Source organism: Ambystoma mexicanum, chromosome 2p (genome assembly GCF_040938575.1).
Source record: "Ambystoma mexicanum isolate Mex_15411 chromosome 2p, UKY_AmexF1_1, whole genome shotgun sequence".
Taxonomy (NCBI): domain Eukaryota; kingdom Metazoa; phylum Chordata; class Amphibia; order Caudata; family Ambystomatidae; genus Ambystoma; species Ambystoma mexicanum.
Genome location: NC_090923.1, coordinates 317,614,906 through 317,638,565, shown reverse-complemented (window position 1 = coordinate 317,638,565; position 23,660 = coordinate 317,614,906). Strand labels below are relative to the sequence as shown.

Sequence of the window (23,660 nt, the reverse complement as noted above, 5' to 3'; positions counted from 1 at the left end):
GTTCCCATTAGACGAGAGGACCTTTGTGCCTCTGCAGTTCGGAGGGCCGTTTCTCTAATGGGAAATAGCTGCTCAGCGTGAATGGGCTAGTTCCCATTAGACCAGAGGACCTTTCTGCCTCTGCAGTTCGGAGGGCCGTTTCTCTAATGGGAAATAGCTGCTCAGCGTGAATGGGCTAGTTCCCATTAGATGAGAGGACCTTTGTGCCTCTGCAGGTCTGAGGGCCGTTTTGTGAAATAGCTGCTTCAGTGTGAATGGGTTAGTTCCCATTATTATGCAGTAATACGCCACAAGGGGCAAAAAGGGTCATTTCTCTAATGGGAATTAGCCTTCTCAGTGTGAGTGGGCTAGTTCCCATGATTATGCAGGCCATTAGGGGAGCAATAAGGGCCATTTCTTTAATGGGAACTAGCCTTCTCTGTGTGAGTGGGCTAATTCCCATTATTATACAGGACCTGGCCACTAGGGTCAAAAAGGGCCGTTTATCTAATGGGAAATAGCATGACTTGGCCACTAGGGGCAAAAAGGGCCATTTCTCTAATGGAAACTAGCCATCTCAGTTTGAGTAGGCTAGTTCCCGTTATTATGCAGGACTTGGCCACTGGGGGAAAAAGGGACATTTCTCTAATGGGAACTAGCCTTCTCAGTGTGAGCGGGCTAGTTCCCATTATTATGCAGGACTTGGCCACTAGGGGAGCAAAAAGGGCCATTTCTCTAATGGGAATTAGCCTTCTCAATGTGAGTGGGCTAGTTCCCATTATTATGCAGGACTTGGCCACTAGGTGTAAAAGGGCCATTTCTCTATTGGGAACTAGTCTTCTCTGTGTGAGTGGGCTAGTTCCCATTAGAGAAATGTACCTTTTTGCCCAGGACTTGGCCACTAGGGGAGCAAAAAAGGCCATTTCTCTAATGGAAACTAGCCATCTCAGTTTGAGTAGGCTAGTTCCCATTATTATGCAGGACTTGGCCACTGGGGGCAAATAGGGACATTTCTCTAATGGGAACTAGCCTTCTCAATGTGAGTGGGCTAGTTCCCATTATTATGCAGGACGTGTCCACTAGGGGGCAAAAAAGGGCCATTTCTCCAATGGGAACTAGCCCACTCACACTGAAGCAGCTATTTCCCATCTAAGAAATGGCCCTAACAACCGATGGTCCGTTTCTCGGATGGGAACTAGTATCAACCTATACACTATACTCGACTATAAAATATCCCGCTTTCTTTACATTGTAATAACTCCATTGCTCACCAATCTTTTCAAAGTCAAATTAAACAAACCACTCCTCGCTCATAGTACACACACCATACGTATCTTTCTTCTGCAGCCAAACATCAACCCTCGAAGTGCTTTCTGTTTACGGAAGTGACGTTTTAACACCGCCCATCGTGACGACGAAAACGCCACCTGCTAACCAATGGCCTGCGCCCACCTCCGTCTTCGCCCGTTAACGTCACAGTAGTGCCCCCGAAAAGGTAAGAGGGGCGGTGTTAAAGGCGGAAGTGCAGCGTGGAAGGGCATCACTGCTGGGAAGATGGTGTATATTGCTAACGGTGAGTACTTGGACTGTTCAACACTACTCCGCTCTGGCGTCAAGCGACGCAAGCACGATCCCGGTGATAGCCACATGCCATTTGCAGACTTACCGGGACTAGCAACCGAGCAACATCCCAGAGAACTCAAATGTACGTTTCTGTACCTCACAGCCCTACCATCCCAGCGGAAATGAGATAACTAGAAGACCATGGTGACAATTTATTATGAGCCTCGTAAAATAGAGCAGTGAGGCGTGGCACCTAGTGTCACGGCCCTAGACAATAGAGATTTTTGAGCACTCTATGCTTCTGCTGCACCACCCCCTTCTTCGCGCCCCCCCCCCCAGCCAGCTACTGCCATATATTTTTACACCGCGGCCCCTATTATGCGGAGTTTTGGTATTCTAACGTTCACCACAGATAAAACTCTGTGCTCCCGTACTTGGCAACTAAAATGGTATGTCGCGAAAAGGGGGCTTTTATACACTTTGAGAAGACATTCTTCATGTAAATGGTCACATTTATTAACTATGAAGCATATTTGATCGGCAAGAGTTTATTCTAGGGTGCTTAAAATAAGTAGTCAGAACAGTGGAGGCCTTGAGGCAGGTGGAAATAAGGGAGAGGTTGAAGTAGGATAGAAAGACATGACACGGGCAGCTGGACCAAATGCACGTGATGTGCCTAGTTTAGTGTCGCCCCTTTAAGAATGTGTTGTGACTGCGTGTCAATAAAAGGACCCTCCGTCGGCACGTGTGATCACGGCATCCGGGGGGGATCCCTACAACCCCTCTGCAGTCTCCTCCTCACCTCTTCCCAAACCCTCTGCAATGCACTGGCCATGCACTTAACTGCAAAAACTCAGGACATTATGAGCACCCTCGTGTCCCTTTCCCCCTGCCTCCTATGGTCTCCCATCCGCTTTCTGCCTTTCTCTCCTATCACTCCTGATGAGGTCAGCAGAGTTGCCTGTGCCATTAAGGTCTCCTCCAAACAGGTCTTGCCAGTTTCTCTGAAACTTTTTAAGGACAATATTGGCTCTCTTGCCCCTGCACTTGCTGATTTCTGCAACCACTCTTTTGCTACTGGATCTTTCCCCCTCCTCCCTCAAGCACTCCCTTGTGCAACCCCTCCTGTAAAAACCTTCTGCAGACCCGTCTTGTCCAGCCAACTACCACCCCATATGAATCGCCCGATTCCTCTTGGAGAAGCTGGTCTTCACCAACTGGTCTTGCACGCTGAACTTGTTGGTTACCTACACGACCATCACGCTGGAATCTGAGCATTCAGAGGCACGGAAACTGCTCTTCTGAACAACCGTTGGGAACTGCTCACATCTCTTGACTCCAATTCAATCTCTCCTCTGCATTTGAGACAGTCAACCACTCCATCCTCCTAAAATGGCTCCACGATACCCTATGTATCTTGGAGCTGGCACTGGACTGTCTGATCTCCTTCCTCAATGACCGTCCCTCCCAGGTTATTCTGGGCTCTTTCTCCTCCCCCACATCTATCTCCACCTGTGCTGTCCCCCAGCTCCCCAACTTTTCTCCCAGGCTCTTCAACGCCTATCTTGCTCCGCTTGCACACCTCATTTTCCACCTTCTCCCCCAACTTCCAGTGTTATGCAGATGACACACAACTCTTCTTCAAACTTCCCTCTGATCCTCTCCTTACTTCATCATTCCTGACTGCCTATCTGCCATCCAGTCCTGGTGTACTTCCAGCAATCTTTGCCTCAATGCCAGTAAGACTGAGATCCTTCCTATTGGGACTCCTGCTCCCTCTTTCTTCTCCCTCACTCTGGCCATCTTCTATAGGCTTTTCCCCCTTCTTTATCTGAAGCCAGGAACCTTGGAGTCATCTTCAACTCCTCTTCCCTTTCCTCACTTTCCCCCAGAAGCTCAATTTCTCTGGAGCTCTGGTTTTATTGTCTAGACTATTGCAATATCCTTTTCTTTAATCTACAACTGGCTCTCACTAAATACTCTCCCTCCAGATCTTTAGGTGCCTATGGCACCAACTCTGTGTGTCAAACACTTCGCTAAACAACAAGCTGTTGTCTGATCTTTCTTCGGTGGACTCCCTCCTTTGGTACAGCCTCCCCTTTCCTTTTCTTCTTGAGCCGCATCTCCTCAAATTCCAGAAGCTCCTCAAAACCTTCACCTCTTCCTTCCCCCTCCTCCCATCTCTGCTAAACTCCACAGTTGCTGAGATTGGTGACCAGGGCCGTTGTGTCCTGGCCTCCTACACCCAATCGCCTTTGGCCTCCGCCCACTCCCAGCATTTGCCTTGGCACCCACTGGCCTATGCCACCACAGGCCTTCACATATTTGTCAGCTGGCCATTCTCACCAAGTCACTTAACAGCTGGTTACTCTTTAGCACTTCCCTCTTCGGTACACCTAGCACATTTGTTCTCTCTTTCACGTTCTGAATGATCACAAGGTGTGTGCTTTTCACATCTTTGTTTGGTGCATTGGGTTTTCTATACTGCTGGTCTGGATATCTGTAGTAAAAATGTCGACCCTATTTTCCTGCCCGCACACTGCGCTCTGCTGACCGCTCTAATTTGGCTGTCCCTGGAGTTCGTCGTGCAAGACTTGGAGGCCGTACCTTTTTGGTCAGAGCTGCCATGTTGTGGAATGCCCTTCGTGCTTGTCCGATTCATTTACATTTTAGGAAAGCTTTGAAAACTCTACTCTTCTAGTCTCCTTGTTCCTGCGATACTTGTGTTTTCAGTCATAGCGCCGGGTTGCCTTTTTGGTGTTGGTTACGCTGTACCTCGGTACGAAAAACTTTAACATAACAAGGCCTAGTAGGTATGCCTCTATCTTTCATTGTTCTATTTGCTTTTCTTTCCCACATTCTCCCTCCCTGTTGCCCTGTGGGCGCTTTAAATAAGCATTTGATGCCAGCACCCATCCAGCAGTTCCCCTGCTGCACATGTGAGGTGATGGACCTTAAAGGGCATGTGCTTCTTGGCTACTCCCACACAGGGAACATCCAAGACGTAGACAGTTGCTGAATGTTCCGAAAGACAATGCAAATGTAGCTGTTCCCAAAAGCACACTTTGAGTTGGTCCCTCTGTGTCAAGATTCTCCTGCATTTAATGTGCTTTACAAACATGTAATTGAATACAAGGAAGACCCCTTAAGCGGGCTTTGTTGAAAATAATGCTTTTAGTCCTAATATTTCATTCATAATGCATTACACCTTTTATCATCTCCAAAGTACCCAGATTTTGTGTAGCTTATCAAAGGCATTGGCTATGGATATATAATTGCAAGGATGTGATGGAGATGGTGCTTAGGTCCCCGCAATAGAGCTATTTAGTATTGGTGACATTATTGTATGATTATATTCCTTGCACGCAGTGATATCAGAACTGTCTGAATACCATATCAAACTGCTTTATGGGAAAACTGCTTCATTTTATTGGAAAGGCAGTTTGTGTTTGTAATTAGTTTTGTTGATTGGTGTGCTTATTGCAGTTTTCCATCATACAAAAGAAAATTGCATTTTAAAAAAACGTAAACTACGCATTGCTTTCTAGTAATGCCCCACCCACCGTTTGTAAATTATTGGTTCTCTTTTGCTTTCTATAGTGCGTTAATGTTTGACACACGTTTTTTTCCCCATGTTTATGAACGTGAAGTGTTGAAAGTGGTGGTCTATGTCTTTCTAAAAGCTTTGGTCCCACCAAGCCATTACAGTACCGTTAGAACGCAGTTTATTACCTGAACTCGAAACATAGTATCTAAATCTTTTAACACGTTTTACTATATTTGTTACTTCCTGGCTGACAGCCGTTTTACTGATTTGAGCAAGTCACTTCAAATTGGGTTCAGTATAAATACACTTATGGTTCTTGGCAACACAAAGTGTTTCTCAATATATTTGATAGCAATAAAAGAAGTCAACCATCTGCATGTAATATGCAAGCAGTTCCGAGGGTGTGTTTATTATTTGTTTTTAGGCTTTCAGTAGGACAAAACAGCACTGGCTTGCTGGCCGTTAAAGAATAGGGCGCTACACCGTGCCTTTAGTTCCTTTGTGGGGTGAAATAGCCCCTAGATGCCATGAATCAAAAGGCCAGAGTCATTGGTGGGCATGTCCCTAAATAAAAGGCCTGCACTGAAATAATGTGGGACACAAGGCCTATGGAACCCATGTAAAAAGGAATCAGAGTGGGCCTAAGAACATAAAGATGCGAACTGCCTTTCATGAAGAAAGCAAAATACACATTGACATAACATGTAAATAAATCTATGGAGAGCTGCACCGATATTTCCATGAAACGGGTTGCACAGAATCTGAAAGGAACATGCCAAGATTGTGTTTCAAGCAGACTAGTGAAACGGAATTCATTTTAGGGGTTTTTCCTCCAAGTGACAATCTACAAACCAAAATGTTCACCAAAACCACTGTGTGAATATGATGTTCTTACTTAACAGCTGTATGCCAGGGACAAATATGCTGAAACTGTGTGCCTTCTAAGAGCTTGTTTGTTTATTTTATTTATAAAGCGCTCCAGACCCAGGTGTATATGGGCGCTCAAGAATATGGTTACAGGACAAGGTGTATATACATTGGAGCAAAAGTGACACATTTATACAGTCAACAAAAATACAATTGTTACAGATAGCAATCAGAAATGTAATATGTCGCAATACATTTATAATAAGTACACAAAGAAGCGAACCTGTGTCAATGGACGTAAGGTGGTAGTGGGTTCGTGCTGGTGTGTATGTGAAGTGTCTCGAAGGACCTGAGGTGGTGGTGTTTTATTCAGTAGCCAGGTGATGACCTGGGTTCTAAATGGTTGAAAGGTAGAGATGGATTTGATGTCCAGTGGAAGTGTGTTCCAAAGTTGGGCGGCTAAAACCGGGAAACTGATACTGCCGCCTCTTTTTCAGGCATATTTGGGCACCACCAGGCTTAGTGTGTTGGTGGATCTGGTGATTCTGGTGGTAGGTTTTAAGGTAAATTTATTGGTTAGATGAGGCGGGGCGAGGTGATTTAGGGCTTTGTAAGTGAGGCAGATAGTTTTTAGATCCATTTACATGATTTTCTAATAGCAGAGATGTGTTCTCTCCTAGGAAGAGCAGCTCGCAGTGCGTTATTTTGGAGGACCTGCAATTTGTTGATTACGGATTTGTTTGCACCTGCATATAAGACAATGCAGTAGTCCAGTTTGGATTGTATAAGTGCTCTGGCTAGAGGGAGGCAACTGTTAGTGGATAGCAGAGGTCTACAGGCCCTAATCGGCTTACCTGTGTAGTAGGGGTGTCACGGTATTAGTTTTATGACGGTACAATAACCTTCTTGCCAAATGACGGTATATCATGGTTATCGCGGTATAGCAGGTGGAGTTAACTAATCTTAACAAATATTTTCTAAAAGGTCATAAATTGTCAGATTTATCATCAAACAAAACCAGGCACCCAGGGCCAGAATTGGGCTTTTCAACATACTTTCCACTGAAATGCCACCCCTTGCTTCCACCAAACACACGTGTGGAGAGGAGAGGCGGAGGGGAGCCCTGCTGCGACTGGCAAAGCAAACTGAATAGCTTTTCTTAATTCTTCATTTTGGCTTTTAGCCCCTCCACTGGCTACTGGTGAAGATGAACATGTTGCTATCTTGATAACCTGCATGCCACAGATCAATGGAGTCTGATGGTAGTATACGCTTGTGCGCATACACACATACACACACACACGCACTCTCTCTTTACATTACAGCCTTCAGTTTACTTGCAGGCCAAAAGGTGTTCAGTAATCACGGACATGTTGCACTTTGGCATGGCAGCAGAGAATACCCACAGAGATGAGTACATTTCGCACTGTGACTTATTATATGTAAATTCAATGATGGAACCAGGGAAACCCCGCATTGTCATATGTTTAGAAAACATTATCTATTATAAATATATAAACCCCAAACCGCCAACCCAAAGTAAACACTTTTCCTTCTTGACACTGTATTTATTCTTCCTATTGCTAACATATTGACTTTGTGTCAGGCACGTGTGGTTTATGGAATGGCATTAAAAACTGCTCCAACTGAAACTACTTGGCAGACGGCACATCCAACAGTGCAAGACCAAGACTGCGCAGCACTTGCTTACTGCAGCCTTTCCAAATCAGATTGAAAAACACACTTAACGGTATGAACGGTATACCGGTATAAACAATGTGACGGTTATTATTGTTCAATTAAGTGGTTCACGGTATCTTTAACGGTATACCGTAATACTGTTACATCCCTACTGTGTAGGCAGTGGCTGAGGTAATGTTGATTTGTTTGGAGAGGTTAGTGTTGGTGTCTAGATAGAAACCAAGGGTTTTTACACTTTGCGTGATAGGAATAGTATTACCATCAATGGTGAAGTTGGTATAGCTAGGGCTGAGTTTCAGGATGGTGTTAGGGGATCCAACAATGAGCAATCCAGTCTCATCATTCAGGCAGAGGCCATGTGTGGCCATCCATGCCTGAATGATGGTGAAGACTTTGTTAATCCGGCTGACGTCCGAGTTGTAGTTACCGGATAGAGTTAGGAGTATCTGCATAGTTGGTGTAGGTGACCCCCAGATGGTCCAGCTTGTCGAATTGAGGCTTTGTAAAAATGTTATACAAAGTAGGTGAAACACAGGAGCCTTGTGGGACACCACAGGTGATGGGAATCGGGCGGGCCGCTGCTAGTGGAGAGAAGACACGTATTGTCCTGTTATCGAGGAAAGATTGGATCCATGTGACCGCAAAGTGGGAGAAATGTGCTGCCGGGTGGTTGCAAAGGATTTTGTGGCCAACCAGGTCAAAAGCAGCAGAGAGGTATAAGAGAAGAAGGATGGCAGCCCTACCTTTATCTTTGAGTTCGTCGATCTGACTTTTGACATCAACAAGGGCCGTTTCTGTTCCATGTTGAAGACGAAAGCCTGATTGACGGATTCCTAATAGTTCATTGGTTTCTAGGTAATCTTGAATTTGTATTTAGGCCACTCTATCTCGGATTTCTATCTAGGATTTTTAGTGAGAAAGGGACGGTGGTCATAGATCTACAATTGGTGGGTGTACACGGGTCGAGTGTTTTTTTTTTTTTTTTTTAATTTTTTTTTTTACAATGGTAGAACCCATGATTGTTTCAAGTTGCTTGGGATTGAATTGCTGGTGAATGATACGTTTATTCGTTTGATGATGAAGGGGGATAGATCCCTGGCTGCATCTTTTATGATCTGAGCGGGGCAGCTGTCCCCTTTACAGTTCGAGGGTTTCAAGTTACCTTTTTGAATGTAAAGCCTGCGTTGATGACAATGGTAAGGCTGGACTGGATGTTGAGACAGAAGTAAGTTGTTGTTTGTTTTCAATCTTGGTTTGGAGCCCCATGATTTTGGTGGCAAGGGCATTCTGGATGCCTGTGCACCAGGGTTTATCCTTGGTGCAGGTATCTGTGGGGGGATTAGGGTTTTCAAGTTCCTTTACATATTCAATAATTCTCTCATGCTAGAGCCTGCCTGGGTTATCCTAAAGTTGTAGGATTCTTTTTTAGCACATATAATCTAATTTTTGTAGAGAGCGGTAATGTTAGTGAGCTTAGTTCTATTTTCTGGTGATGGAGTTGTTTTCCACAGTGTTTCTAGTTTACTTTTTTGTTGTCTAAGAAGTTTGAGTTCAGGAGTGTACCAAGAGTTCAGGTGAGCTTTTGGTTTACCTTTGCGCATTTTCAGTGGGGCAATGATGTCGATAGCTTTAGACATGGATTTGTTGTAGGTGTTGACTAGCAGGTTTAAGTCATCTGTGGCTGGTAGAGCGTTCAGAATGGGGACTACCAAAGGTATAAGGGCTTCAGCTGTAATGTTATTCTTATTCCTAGTTGGGCAGGCCGGTGCAATAAATGTCTTTTTGGGCACTAGGTTATTGATATCTAGCAAAAGGAGATGGTGATCCGTCCAGACAAGAGGTAGAGGGTCCTTGAGGGTAATATTGCAGTTGAGGGCAGCTATCCAATCGAGAGTCCTACCTTTCGTATGGGTGGGTTGAGAGCAGAGTTGTAGGATGCCATGCTCCGATAGTGCAGTGGCCAGGGAAGTAGCTGGGGTGTCAAGAGGATCCTTAAACCCGAGGATGATGATTTGAGCTGAGGGTTTAGAACTTTCGGCTACTAGGGATGTGATATCATCTTCAAATGATCCAGGTGGACCTGGGGGTCTGTATATTAGATACAAGGTAATAGTACTGTTGGGGGAGGTTTGCAATTTGACTGTGAGGTGTTCACATGATTTTCGCAAAGAGGAGATGGCTTGTCTAATGTCAAGAGAGGATTTGAAGATGATAGCTACACCACCTCCACGAGCTTTGGGTCTGTCTGCTCTGAGGATGGCATAGTTGTCAGGAATAGCTAACGTTAGAGATGGGCCCGCAGAGTCGTGCAGCCAGGTTTCAGTCACTGCTAGGAAGTCCAGGTTATTAGTCAGGATGATGTCGTCAGTCTCTATGGAGTGGGCGACTAGGGATCTAACATTTAGAAGTGCTTTTATAGGGAGTGGGTTCGGGTTGTTAGGGATTGCATACAGGTTGTTGGTTTTGGTGGGCGAGTTGGCTGGAAGGTTCCTATTTTTGTGAACAATTCTGGCGCCAAGTCTGTTACGCTTGGTCAAGTTGGGAATGGTGGTGTGCATGTCTGTTTGGACAGTAGATCTAATGGGGCTGCGACCAGGAGTTGGGCGTGATGGGCATGTGCTAGGACTATCAATGTTACTTTACGCTAGGGAGTCAGCTGAATGGGCGCTACTGTAGGTGGGACGGGCATGTTGGTAGCTTAAAGGGAAGGCTGGTGTGGTGGGCAAGAAGGGTGTAGGGCAGGCGATGGGGTGATGCCTTGGACAGGCAGATCTAGCTAAGCCATTTTTATAGGCTATGTAGCTGTTGCCGCTGCAGGGTACGTTGTTTTGTATGATACAGAATGGGAACATGATAAAGGTGAGCCAGAGTTGCATAGTGGTGGCAGTGAGGCAAAGGCACAATGCAGAGGTAAGCAATATGGCAACAGTTATCATATGGTCGCATCAATACAGTGAGACATCAGTGGCGTGGGGGTAGACCAGTACCAAGTAACGGCGAAAGCACAGGGTCAGGCTAGTCGCGCGTGACAACATGAGCATAGGTAATACTGCAGTAGTAAAGGGACAAGTTAATGCTAGTAGAGCATGACGGTGATCAGTTGTAGGCAATACTAGGGGTGATCACAATAATAGGCAGCAATAACAATGTTAGACAACAGTCGCAGTAATGAGCAGCTGAGGAGAAGCGGTGCTCAGTTGTGGGCAATACTAGGGGTGATCGCAATAATGGGCACCAAGAAAAACAATGCTAGGTAGCAACAACAATCGGGTAATTCCTGAGCAGCAGCACTCATTTGTAGGCGGTAATGGGTGGTAGAAGCCCTTGTGGGCATAGACAAAGTTAGATCAGGGTTTCTGCAGTGTTATAATATGCATTTGGATTGAACCTTTCGAGTGGCATGGTTACCTTTTGGCAGGAATCGGCTTAGTGTATCTGTTGCAGTGTGAGTGCTGTTGAGCGCAGCTCATGCAGGGCAGGAGTGAGGAAGGAGTTCAGTTCCACCAGACTTCAGGGGTTGAGGAGTGTTGCCTATGCGCAAACAGGGGCAAACGGGGCCTTGCCTCTCGCGGGCTTTCCCACGAGAGGGCCGTCTTCCGCCTACCGGCGGATACGCTCTACAGAAGTAGAGCACGTTGCTTAGCAACGTGATAAACAAGATTGTAGGGCGGCCATTTTGGGATGGTCGCCGCGTCGGAGCAGTGCACCTCGGGCACAGAGGAGCTCAAACAGCCCAGAAATGCCTATTGTACAGATACCAGGCATATATAATACCTTTGGCAGAAAAAGCACACAGAGGATCGTGCTCACCCAGTGCACGATGGTCTTCTGCAGTGTTGATGCGGTCTGGCACGGGGGGATAATCCTACACTGGATTGTGGCTGCAGGCAAGGTGGGAGATGGGCTCCTGCCCTCTCCAGAGGTGCTGATGTTATGGTGGCAGCAGGGGCAAACAGCCTTGCCTCTCGCGGGCCTGCCCACAAGAGGGCCGGCTTCCACCTTCCGGCGGATACGCTCTACAGAATTGGAGCACGTTGCTTAGCAACGTGGTAAACCAGATCGTAGGGTGGCCATTTTGGGTTGGTTGCCGCGTCAGAGCAGTGCGCTTCGGGTACAGAGGAGCTCAAACAGCCCAGAAAAGCCTCTGGTACAGATACTAGGCATATATCATAACTTTGGCTGAAAAAGCACTTTTTATTTAAAAGTAAAATGTGAGTTTAAAGGCAATTTGCGGCTGGGTGCATGAAGTTCAGCCGTCAGAAGTGAAACTGACCCCAGCATTCATTCCCCCCCCCCCCCCCGCACCCCCTTTACTGTCCTGATGACACTAAGGACTGTCTTCATCAATCAACACTGTCTTAAAAATACAAGAAATAAGGTACTCTTGGATGGGTAAGGCAGGGCAAATCAGAGAAGATTGGATCTGTTCTGGCCGCACTGGTGACCTCTGGGCCATTAGCTCTTGAAGGGCTGAGCTAATGTAAACGCAGATCCCTCTACTGACGCCATGCCTGAACAGAGCAGAAGTGAAACTTTAAATTTAAAAAAGTGGGGTCTCAGCAAATGAGTGGTGGAGCTGCAATAGCTTTTCAATAAGAGAAATGCATTTTATCTTGTAAATTGGACAATAGTCATTCCAGGCTTTTAGGAAAGGTAACAGTTAACCTCTTCTGATTATACCAAAACGATTTTTGTGAGATAAACACAACGAGAGGTATTCATGAGAATGTGATGTGGCTCTCCTTGTGAATTCCAGAGATGTGAAAATCAGATAAAGCATGCCAATCATAATTCCTATGACGCCCGTAACATGGAATATTTTTAGCTGAAATGTTCCGAGTAAATGAAGAAACTACCTCTGCACAGGAATTGCAGACTTCTGATTAGTCTCATCTGATTTGCGTTACAATTGAGTGCTCAAATATGTATTCATACATATTAAATTGTGGAGATTAAGGGCACTTGCCATGTTGTGAGATTTTTTTATTTTTTATTTTAAACTCTTTATTTAGGTTATTCAAAAATAAGTACAATTCAGAACAGACGATCAAAAATTGAACAAATAGAGCATATCAAATGTGATAACTAAATCAAGGCAAATACAGTGAGAGGAAAAAAAACTCTACAAACCTTAATTGCCAATTCACCACTAATCAATTATCCTAAACAGCACTTTTACACTTAACTAACAAAAATAAAACATCAGACACCACAAACATCCACCACCCACTGCCCCAAAAAAAATAACACATTCTGACAGAGCATCAGCAATAAAACTCATTGAATTTACTCCATTGTTCATTGTAAATTTCCTCTTTGTGTAATCTACTCAATTTCAGTTTCTCGAAACGAGAAAGACTTTGCAATTAACTAACCAATCATCTACACATGGATTTTTTCTAGTTTTCCAGACTCGTAATATCAGTCTGACAGCAACTAGAAAGACTTTAATAATCCAACACATCAGGTATTCAAGATGTCTCACACAAACATTTCAATATCACCGCTAATGGGTTTCTAGGAAAAGCAATCTCACACACCAAATCAACCCTATCCAAAACTTCTTTCCAAAACCCCACTACCTTTTCACAATCAGATAACATGTGTAACATAGTACCCTTCTCTCTCAAACAACCCCAGCGCCTGTCAGTATCACCAAGTCCCAATTTAAACATCCTATCAGGAGTCCAAAAAGACGCCCTAAAGTCTTCTGGTGAATAAAGCGCAAATTCAAATCAGCCTTCGCCTTAAAAGGAATCTGCCACATACTTTCCCATCATTCAAAGGTATAACCTCTCCAAGTTCCTCAGACCATGTACATCTCAATTTATCCCATAATACTAGGAAATGATTTTCAGTCGGAACGAGTTTTTAAAAAACTAGACACCCCATGAGGAACAATGGAGATAAAATCACACCTCTCAGGTCTCTGCAATAGAGGCAGATCAATCATCTGACTCCTCTCCATCATTAAAACAGCCAACAAATTATAGCTCTGTAGTTCCTTTTGATGCAAATCGAACATAACCTTCAAATCCTCAAAAGACTTCATACCCCCATCATACCAGATATCTTGTAACAGTAAAATGCCCTTATTAATCCAGCTTCTCCATCACATCCGATTATTAATCTGCAAACCCGGATTCTGCCAGATGGCACCTTCCTCATATAAATATAATCCTTGTCCACCACCGGTAATCAGAGAGATAATGGCATCTTTAGTGACCATTACAGATTGCAATTTAGCCACTTGCCTAGGCAACCTACGATATAGAGTATAAACTTCCAATATGGAAAGGTCTCTTTTCTTCAATTCGAGCCCAAAGCGGAACCGCAGGACTATTCATAGAGAAATAAACAGACGATTTCTTTAAAAGAAAGCCATTGAAATAATTCTCAAGGATGGGATATCAAAAACCACCTTCAGAAGTCCCCCGGATCATTAGATATATTGGGCCTTTTCTTAGCACCCCATAAAAATTCCTGAAATACTTTATCTATCCAACCAAGAGTTTTTTTTAGAAAATCTTAATGGAAGAGACTGAATAATGTATAACACCTTAGGCAAGCGTACCATCTTGATGGCATTAGCTTTAGCCCAAACTATCAATGGTAGCCTTTCCCATTTACGAATGTACTTCCGAAGGGTTTCAATGACTTTATCAACATTGAACTCGACCATCCTCTTCATATCTCTAGTGAGATATACCCACCAGATATTTCACAGAACTATTTTCCCATTTACAATTCCAATTTAACAATTGATCACGTACAGGAGTGTCACAGACCGGGAAAACTATAGTTTTTCCCCCCCCCCCCCCAATTAATCCTATACCCTGAGAGTTTACCCACCTCCTCAACCATATCTTGAAGTATATCACCACCCATTTCAGAATTACCAAGGATGATTGTAACATCATCAGCATAAGCCAACACCTTAATCTCATTTTCTCCCATCCTAAATCCTGAAAGGTTCTGAGACTGTCGAATATAAAGCAAAAACGGTTCCAAAGCCAAGTAAAAAGGTAGGGCGATAAAGGACATCCTTGATGAGTACCTTTTTTGAATAATTTGAAGGAAGCTGACAATAACCCATTCACCCAAACCCTAGCACTAATATCTAATTGTAATGCCCCAACAGCGTTAATGAACAATGGACCAAAACCCATCTTCATCAGCGTAAAATTCAAGAAGGTCCAGTTTACACCGTCGAAAGCCTTTTCGCATAAAAAAAAATAAAAAGTACATTTGCAGCTTCTGCACCAGAAAGATTCAAAACTTCTAATAGCGTTCTAATCAGTGCTCCAGATAAGATTTTGAGGTGGGAGCATTTTACGCATGCTTTTTCAAATTGGAGAGTAAATGCAATTTCAAGAGAGTAAAAATGAGTTTTCTCCTCTGCAAGAGAGTAAAACGTATCCAACACATACACAGCTGTGGTGTGCCCACCCCCAAGTAGGGTGACCAGACGTCCCGGAATTGGGCCATCTGCCCCACAAGCTTGTTTTCATTATTGTTTAAAAGCCCTATACTGGTTTTGGTGCTGGTGACCACTGCCAGCATCCCAGCTGTCACTGCTGGAAGAGTAAATCTTCTCATCTCGATGCACAATGCTCATTTACCAACAAGTCCACATAACAGTCAAAATTAAATAAACATTAGAATAGCTTGGTAGTTTTACATTAAAATGAACACTTAAACTAGGTCTCTTACGTCCCATGGTGAGGTTGAACACCTGTCACATGAATTGACTGATTGTGCCACAGAGGCTGCTTGAGAATTGGTTTCATAGCAATCAAAGCAAAAGTTTTTAACATGCTTACAGTAACTACAAATCGGCGCAGTTTACATCCAGGGGAATGTGTTGTATTCCTCGCCCAACTGCTAAAGTTCTGTCATGACAGCCACTGTCAAATTGCAGTGCTACTTTTATGTTGGTGGCCTGCCCTGGGTTTCATATCTTGACAATGTTGTCACCCTACCACCAAATCATAAAATCCATTTGAGGAACCGTAGCCATCTAACACAAACATAAAGGATAGTAAACGTATTCTAAGAAGTCTACAAAGTTTGATTTTCAAGTCAAGCCGCAAATTTAGGAAATGTCAACTATTGCTTTCAAGTACATTTCCAGTTTGTCTCTGTGATAAACTCTGGGTGGGAACGGATGGGCAGTGCCAGCATGTGGACGTTGCCCAGAGTGAAGTCTTTTGAATGAAACTGAAATAGAGCAACAACATTTCGGAGGCGCTAATAACTTCAATGGTATTACAAACAACGCGATAGACATTGCTTAGGGTAGGTAAGGGTGCATGCTTTATTGTGTTGCTCACTTGCTACGGTACGCCCTCTTTTGGTGCCACCGTTTCAACACAGGCCGGTTCGCGGCCGATTTGGCACACCCATTTCGGCGCAGGTGCCTTTCTGGCGCGAGGGACGTTTGGACGCAGCTGACATTGCAGCTACGTCTAAACTCCCTCATGCCAAATTAAAAAGCATAATTCTTTGCAAAAGCAGCACTTTGACAGGTACTGTCCCTGTTAGCGTGTTGCAAAGAATGATGCCTGCACATTTTGCGCTGCTTATTGCACGTCGCAACATACTGTGCCTTGAAAGCAGACTATTTAAGATTTGATGACAAGGGGGCATGGCAGCAGGATTAGGAGCCGAACTCCCCGCCTGTCATGCCAGGGTACAGAAAAACTGAGTCATGCCAAAGGAAGCCACACTCTGCCAGTGCCCACCCGCCCCTCAAGTACCTGGTTGTCTCACCGATGTACCAGAAGGTTACCCACTACACACCCGCTTTCCTAGCATGGACTATCACTCAAGTCTCAAAGCGCCCCTGGCATGGGTTGAGGTTGCTTGTGTTAACAAGGCGCACTGATGCCCAGTAACTGCTTCTTGGCGCCTTTTCAGTGCTGATTTAGAAACCTCATCTGCTACTCCAGTACTCTTGCTGTGCACCAACAAGGTTCTACTATCCCTGACCCCTCCCCTCACCCCCCTCCCAGTTCGATAAATGTAGTACCAAGAGTGGGAAGTGGGTTAACATAGTGGTATTGATTAGTATGTGCTTAGGAGCTTGAGGAATTTGACAAAGAACTGTATCATTTACCAAATCATGAAGGAACCTTACTCCGAGACGGGCACGCAAGAGCTCGGATCACACACAGCCCAGCTCTGCCAGTGCATCCATCACTCCACCGATGCACGGGTCATGCACCCCAGTTCTAGCCTCTAGCAAGCTGTCCATCGCTTACCGAGACTAAGCAACAGCTGTGCCACTGGCCCTCAAGCCTAACCCTTGCTGCAAAGATGCCCCAGTGCAGAGAAACCCCCAGTGCAGTTAGTGCGCAAGTCGTCTGCACTCTCGGATCGTTGCCTTCACCCATCCATATGTAGTTCTACCTTCTGTGATGGGCAGAAACCAAGTGAATTGGGTACCATTCGATTGGGTAGTAACCTCTATTATTGCAGCGCTTAGGAGCAGCGGAACGAGCCACGGGGAGCTATATCAGAACACAAATATTGGTAATGACTATTCTCATTACTTTTGCAAGCAAAACTGTGTGTGGCGCGGGCACTGGAAGAGAAGAACAGGAAAGTGTTATACAGGGTGCCTCCTGGAGATGGAGAAGCACAGGATGGGGTGCACTTTCAGAGCTTTGTGTGGGTTTCAGTAACCCATGGATGCAGGACGTGCTGCCAATCGGCAGCGGGGTGCATTGCCAGAGTTGAGTGTGGACCGCTTTGTGACCCACCAGTGGGTGACAAACAGTCACTAGATCCTACGAAATAGGTACGACTGTTATCCATCGCAATGGTACTCCTTTTACAAACTTGGGCAGGATGAAATGCTAAACAAGTCTTGCAAATTCAAATCTATGGCTTGCAGGATGGGTCCAAATCTGTTCAGCGGCTTCAGTCTTCCGCTGAACCCACTGAGCTATCTCCCTTGCAATGCCGAATAATGACCAGCCACCATGACTGCAGTTCCCCAGTCCATGGGCCTCCTGGCAAGGTGCCCAGTCCCGGCCTCGCGCTGGGGCCGTTGCCTGCTTGGAATTCATGATTTTCTTGGGTTTAATGAAAAAAAGTTGCAGATTTTTTTTAAAGAAATATCTGTAAATGACGGTCTTATACCCTCAACCCTGCCTGGACCAGCAAGGCCAATATCTAAAATGAAACCTGGGGCTGATGACAGGTCAGGGACACTTAAGTAAATCATGGAGCATTTTGCGTCTGGAACAAACACAGTAAAACCCACCAACCGAAGTGGCCCACTAAGGTCGAAATATGTAGGGGTCCCCTGTACTTCTCAGACTAGTTCAACTTGCACCTCCCAGCCCCCATAATGCATATGCTCATCCCTTTTATAATGTCAGACAGGATACAAATACTGGCCTTCCAAGTTGCACACTGAAATGCCAGTGGTTATGGTTAATTCAACAACTCAGTTTTATTTAAAAATCCATTTAAGGACAGTTTTGCTGCTGCTTGATCAGAACTGAAGCATGGCTTGGACGCTGTGGAATGAACCACTGACGTGGGCAGGTGAGGTGAGATTTAGTTGTGGGAGGTACAGCCAACGAGAATCCGTGGGTACCTTGAATTATTTGTCGTCAGCAAACAATAGAACTACTGCATCACATCAGTGGTCAAACAAAACATTCACCCTTTACATTCGGAATTACACAAAATTGGCACACGCCCATCTGCTCATTTTCTAGAACTGGAGAGGACAGGAGGGTGTGTCACATGCCACACTCCCCAAGAATTGTCCCTCCTCTTCGAAGAGCTGGCATTGATTTTATTCCGTAGTTTTAGGATTCAGCCGCAACCACAAGCTGCATGTACTGTGTGTTTAATCCGCTGTGCCTTAGTATGTGCAGGGTGTGATTGCATGGGAGGGTAAATCCCATTTATGTTCTGACGGCGTGAGTGTCTCGGAAGGGTCCACACATATTCACAAGAGCAAAGAAAACACTGAACGCAAGCACTAGTATTAAAAGACTTCTATAGCCCAGCAGTCAACTGAATCGCATCTTGGCACTTTGGGCAGGTTTCCGACAGTGGACATTGCCAATACAGTTTACTGGTTCACATGTGGGATAGTTTAGATGATTCAAGCCAATTAAACTAAATTTTTTATAAAATATACTTTGCTGCATTGAAAGTAAATAACGCAGAGCCTGAAGGAAAGCGCCATTAGATGCTTCTAAAGAACAAAGGGACAATTTACACTATAATGTGCACTGTATAAATGGTTCCACTCGCTCCTTCAACCATGCTGTATTTAAAAAAAAAAAAGAATTGTCCCTGCTCCATGCTTGCCATGCCGCTGATGACATAAACACTACACTGCCATCTAGTGGTGGAAAGTGTTTTTTTTTTTTTATGAATACATAAAGCGTACACGGTACGCAGTAGGAAATTTAACCATCCATATTGGCCATAATTGCATGCGTAAAAAGGATAGATATGCGGCTTATCTAGAGGGCTGGTTCTAATGTTATCGTACCCAAAGCGCTGTTTCATAAAACTGGGTACTATCTATCAGAGCACCTATATGTTTATCAAGTCTATAAGTCAGGATCTTAGTGAAAATGAAAGGTTTTAATCTCCATCTACCAGAATCTCGTCTCAAAATGTAGTTTGACTTTAACTAATAAATGGGCAGAGAGGAATCGTTCAGATTTTAGCCTCACCACAGTTTCAACTAAAGTGTCGGAGATTAACACATGATCAAGCCTGGAAAACGAGTCGTGAGCAGGAGAATAAAAAGAAACACCTTTTCCCTTGATGCAAAGTCCTCCAAGAATCAATTGGGTCAAACTTTTCAATAAGTTCTTGAAATTCCTTACTAGACCTCTGGCCAGTAAAATTACATTTTGAAGACCTATCAAATTTTATAATCTAGAACACAATTAAAATCCCCTCCTAAGACAATAAGTTACCCTTTCATACCACTCAACAGCTTAGTCAGAGAATCAAAAAAATTACCACAGACACATGGGCCATAAACGAAACCAATAGTAATAACCCTATCTTCATATTTCAAATCGACCAGAATCACACGACCCTCATCATCCATCGCCACCCCTTCCACACTTGTGCCCAATCCCCTCCGAATCAAAAACCCACACCCCTCGACTTAGAAGAGAAGCAGTTCAGCCACACTTTTGTGTATCCTGAATTAGTAAGAAGCTTCTCCGCACCCTCCACAAGATGAGTTTCATGAAGAAAAATCACATCAATCCTCTCCCTCAAAGTCTAGACAACACTTTTTTCCTCTTAATTGGGCAATTCAACCCTTTCACATTCCATGTTGCCACTGATCCATCCCATTGCAAAGAAATTATTCGAGTATCGGAAACCTCCAAAAAGGACCACACAACCCTAAAAAGTATAGGATGAAATTAGAGAACAGACATTTAGAGCCAGAATAAACAATGTAATAGTATCCCCAACCCAGACAAACCAAACAAACAGGACATCACATGAAAACAATTCAATATACCAATTGAACTGGGTCTGACTAAAGCCAAACCCCTTAAAAGAAATAGCATTTAATTAAGTAGGCCAAATCCTAACTATACCACCCAGAAACCCGCATCCACATTGTAGTAGTATTATTGAAACTCTCCCCATATTTCCAAATTGAATGAGCAAAAGTGAAACAAATTCCAAAGCACTCCGAAGAACATCAGGACAATGTTTCCACTAAGTATAAATCATAAAAATTAGAGAGAAATCAATAAATATATAAATACATTTAAAATAAAAAGGATCACAAACAACTGCATCTTAAAACATAATAGAGAAGAGGAAAAGAAAGCTAGAATCCAAACAGTAAACAAAGAAAAGATGAGCAAAGCAGAACAGGACACATGTAATGAAAGCAAGACTTTAGATTGCATCAGCAAAACTACATTACATTTTCATGTTATAGTATCCTAACTACAACCCACTAGTTTTTCAAAATGACTGAGTATATGACAAGTAGAGAACTCTCCACAGCCATAATTGGCAGATGAACACCATTGGTCACCCTCAAAATGACCAAATCAGTGTACAGTTTATAGTAAGGTGGCAGAACCACCAAACGTCAATGAAGATAGACCCCTAAACTGACGAATTTTAAATATTAGTGAAAAGGTATCATAGAAGGACCATCGCACAGGCAACTAAAAGCATTAGAAACATGAGGGCCGTACAAAAGTTTGCCAAGGCACAGTACGCATAGAATCTTAGTTGACCTACATCAGGAAGGGAGATAGTCGTGACACTCTAATTCGCTACTTGAAACCAGTTGAACAATGTAATTCCACTTTTGTATATATCCGTAGTAAGCCAGTCCAATCAATAACCTATGTGGTGAAATTTCTGTCCCCGAACCAGACCGAGCCCCCCTGTCAAAGTAAGATGAAGCGCTCTCCTCCCCTAGTGTCCTAAAGCACTCCCACATTCCCTTGTCCGATCGGCACACATGGGGGTGTGGGGTAGTGAGTATTAGCCAATCCCTTTCGCGAGAATCATGACACATTAGTCATGTCATCTGCCCTATAACTAAGCCAACTTGCCTCAGAGCAGGACCTTTTCCCCACTAATTCCACGAGGTGATCTGTTAAAATCTGGAGAAACATCACAGCAGAGGGAGGCCTAATCTTGGAGTGGAGACAGGAATGACATAGAAACTGCTTGGGGCCCTTGGACGGAAAGATTGGAGACCCTTGACTGACCCCTTTTGGCTGTCCCGATATCCAGTACAGACCTCTCCTGTAAGGTGAAATACAACAATCCATAGATTGCATAAACCCTGTATTCGTTCAGCATTGTCTTAGATATTCCCCCATTGAGACATCCCCTGTTTGCCTGTGTATTTTAGTTAAGGTCACCTTGAAAAATACCCCATTCGCCTGTGTAGATCCTTGGCACATTTCTCAAACTAAATCAATTAATTCCCCACTTGAATTCACAGAATCTGCATTGGTGGCATTTGAAACCAACAATCTTTTCCCAATTTATTGTGAGCCGTTTATAGTCGTAAAGAATTAAACCCCAAGCCCTGTTTCCACCTATGTTCCCATTGTAAGGTGCAAAATGAAATGGTCTCTATTTTCCCATTGAAAGGTAAAAACGAATTTCCATTTGCATTTTCTTTCGCACATTGCCCAAACATCCCAAAATCGATTTTCTCATTCTGTTCTGATAAGCCTAAAGCCCTGTGTGGTGTTGTCAGATGTGGCAAAACACATTTTTCCCATTGCATCTCTCTCTCTCTCCTCTTTATTGATGTTTGGGATCCAAGTCTTCCAAAATCCAATTTCTCCCATTGTGTGCTGACTAATATTCCCCAAAGCCCTGCCTGTTTTTTTTAAGTGTAAGAAAAACGAATTCCCTTCCTTTCTAATCTTTCCCATAGCAGTTGTGATACATAATTTAAAAACACATTTTACCATTGTGCTTCGCCAAACGAATGTTCCCCTTTCCTTTCGGTCTCCCATATTGTTTCTGTTAGAACCAACTAACTTTTTTTTTAATTATTATTTCTTTTAAATATTGTTTTTTAAAAAAAATGTCCTTGCATTCATGCTCCCTGCCACTGCCTTCCATTTAAGAATCAAGCCTAGTGGATGTCTGGGGGATGACGGGTGCTGGGAGAAAATAACTGTTCATTTATTCTTGTGTACTTTGAACTGTTCTTTGCTTGCATGGGGGGGTGATGTAAAAGGTACCTATTGTAACTACATCGTCTGGTGATCTGTCCTAATTTGCCTAAATTCATTAATAAATATCTTATTAATACACACCGGCCTGGTTCCTAGTCCATTGTGGTACGGGATATTTGAGGTTGTGTGTGAGGCGTGTTGGAGGCCTTCTCAAAAAGGACCTGAATGACATAAACAGAAGCGTTTTTATTCTGCGCCACATTCATGGTAAGGGAAGCGAGATTCGGAATTCGTAAAACAGTGCAATGCACATTGGTTCTAGGCCCCTGGGTATTGGGGTATTGCAGCCCGCAAGGTTGCAGACTGGCCTGGGATGGGTCAAAATGAAGGACTTATTGATGGCTCTGGGTCGGGACGTCGTTTTTGGAGTCCCAAGGTTGATGGGAAGGAAGGGTAACTGCAGACTCTGGTTACACAGCAGACTCTCCGGTCGCTGGAAATCGTTTCAGCCGCGAATTCCAGCGGTCGATTACCTCTTCAGCTTGCAGGATCAGACTTTTATGCAGGGATCCAGCCAATCAAACAGCCTTGCAACATTCAAACTTGGCTGGGGGCAGGGGGTGGCCGTGGTTGGCAATCTTTTCAGGACTGCCAGCCTCACGGTTTGAACTGGATTCTCACACGCAGGCTGGAAGATAAAGGACTGCTTTATTTTCATGAAAGGAAGTATGTCCAAAAAATAAGGATAGCCAATGCATTTCAGAACGAATTCCGTCATCGGGGCTGGACACTGTAGATATGGCATTTCACAAAAATGTTATACATGAAGAAAAGTATAAATCAGAAACCAATACATACCCCACATTTGTTGATAACTTGATATACAGACCATAAGAAAAAAAGTTTGGAAGAGTCAAAACCTCTGTAGCTTCATAAGAAACTCATCTAGTCGGCTCCAAGGTTGAAAAATAAAGCATTTACCTGGCTGTGGAAAAGCCTTAAAGCATATGTTAACTTTAAAAAAAAAAAAAGAAAAAAAAAAAGCAAACTAGATCAACAATAGTGGCATGAGGTCTGTTTTTAGCGGTAAAATAAATAGTGAATGTGTCTAAATCGGATGTAAAGATTTTACCTGGTAGTCTATTGGATGACTACATATCTGGGGCAGCGTGCATTAAATATATAAGTAAGGCAAGTGGTCCTACATGCTACAGTGTGAGTCTGGGTTGCGCGGCAACAGGTTAGAGAAAACTTGAGCTTCTAGCGTTTCTCTAATGTTTATAGTTGACTAGCCGCTGTTCCTAGGCGACATGACTTCAAGCGTACGC

The 23,660-nt window shown here is 43.9% G+C and overlaps 1 protein-coding gene across 1 annotated transcript in view; it reads left to right on the top strand.

Annotated features, from left to right (window-relative positions):
* The first annotated feature begins 1,432 nt into the window (after positions 1 to 1,432).
* Positions 1,433 to 23,660, top strand: part of SELENOK (selenoprotein K) — a 77,625-nt gene continuing 55,397 nt past the window's right edge. The window contains exon 1 of the mRNA XM_069643637.1: positions 1,433 to 1,552. Coding sequence (XP_069499738.1) covers positions 1,534 to 1,552 — 19 coding nt within the window. The 5' untranslated portion in view covers positions 1,433 to 1,533. The remainder of the gene's footprint in view (positions 1,553 to 23,660) is intronic.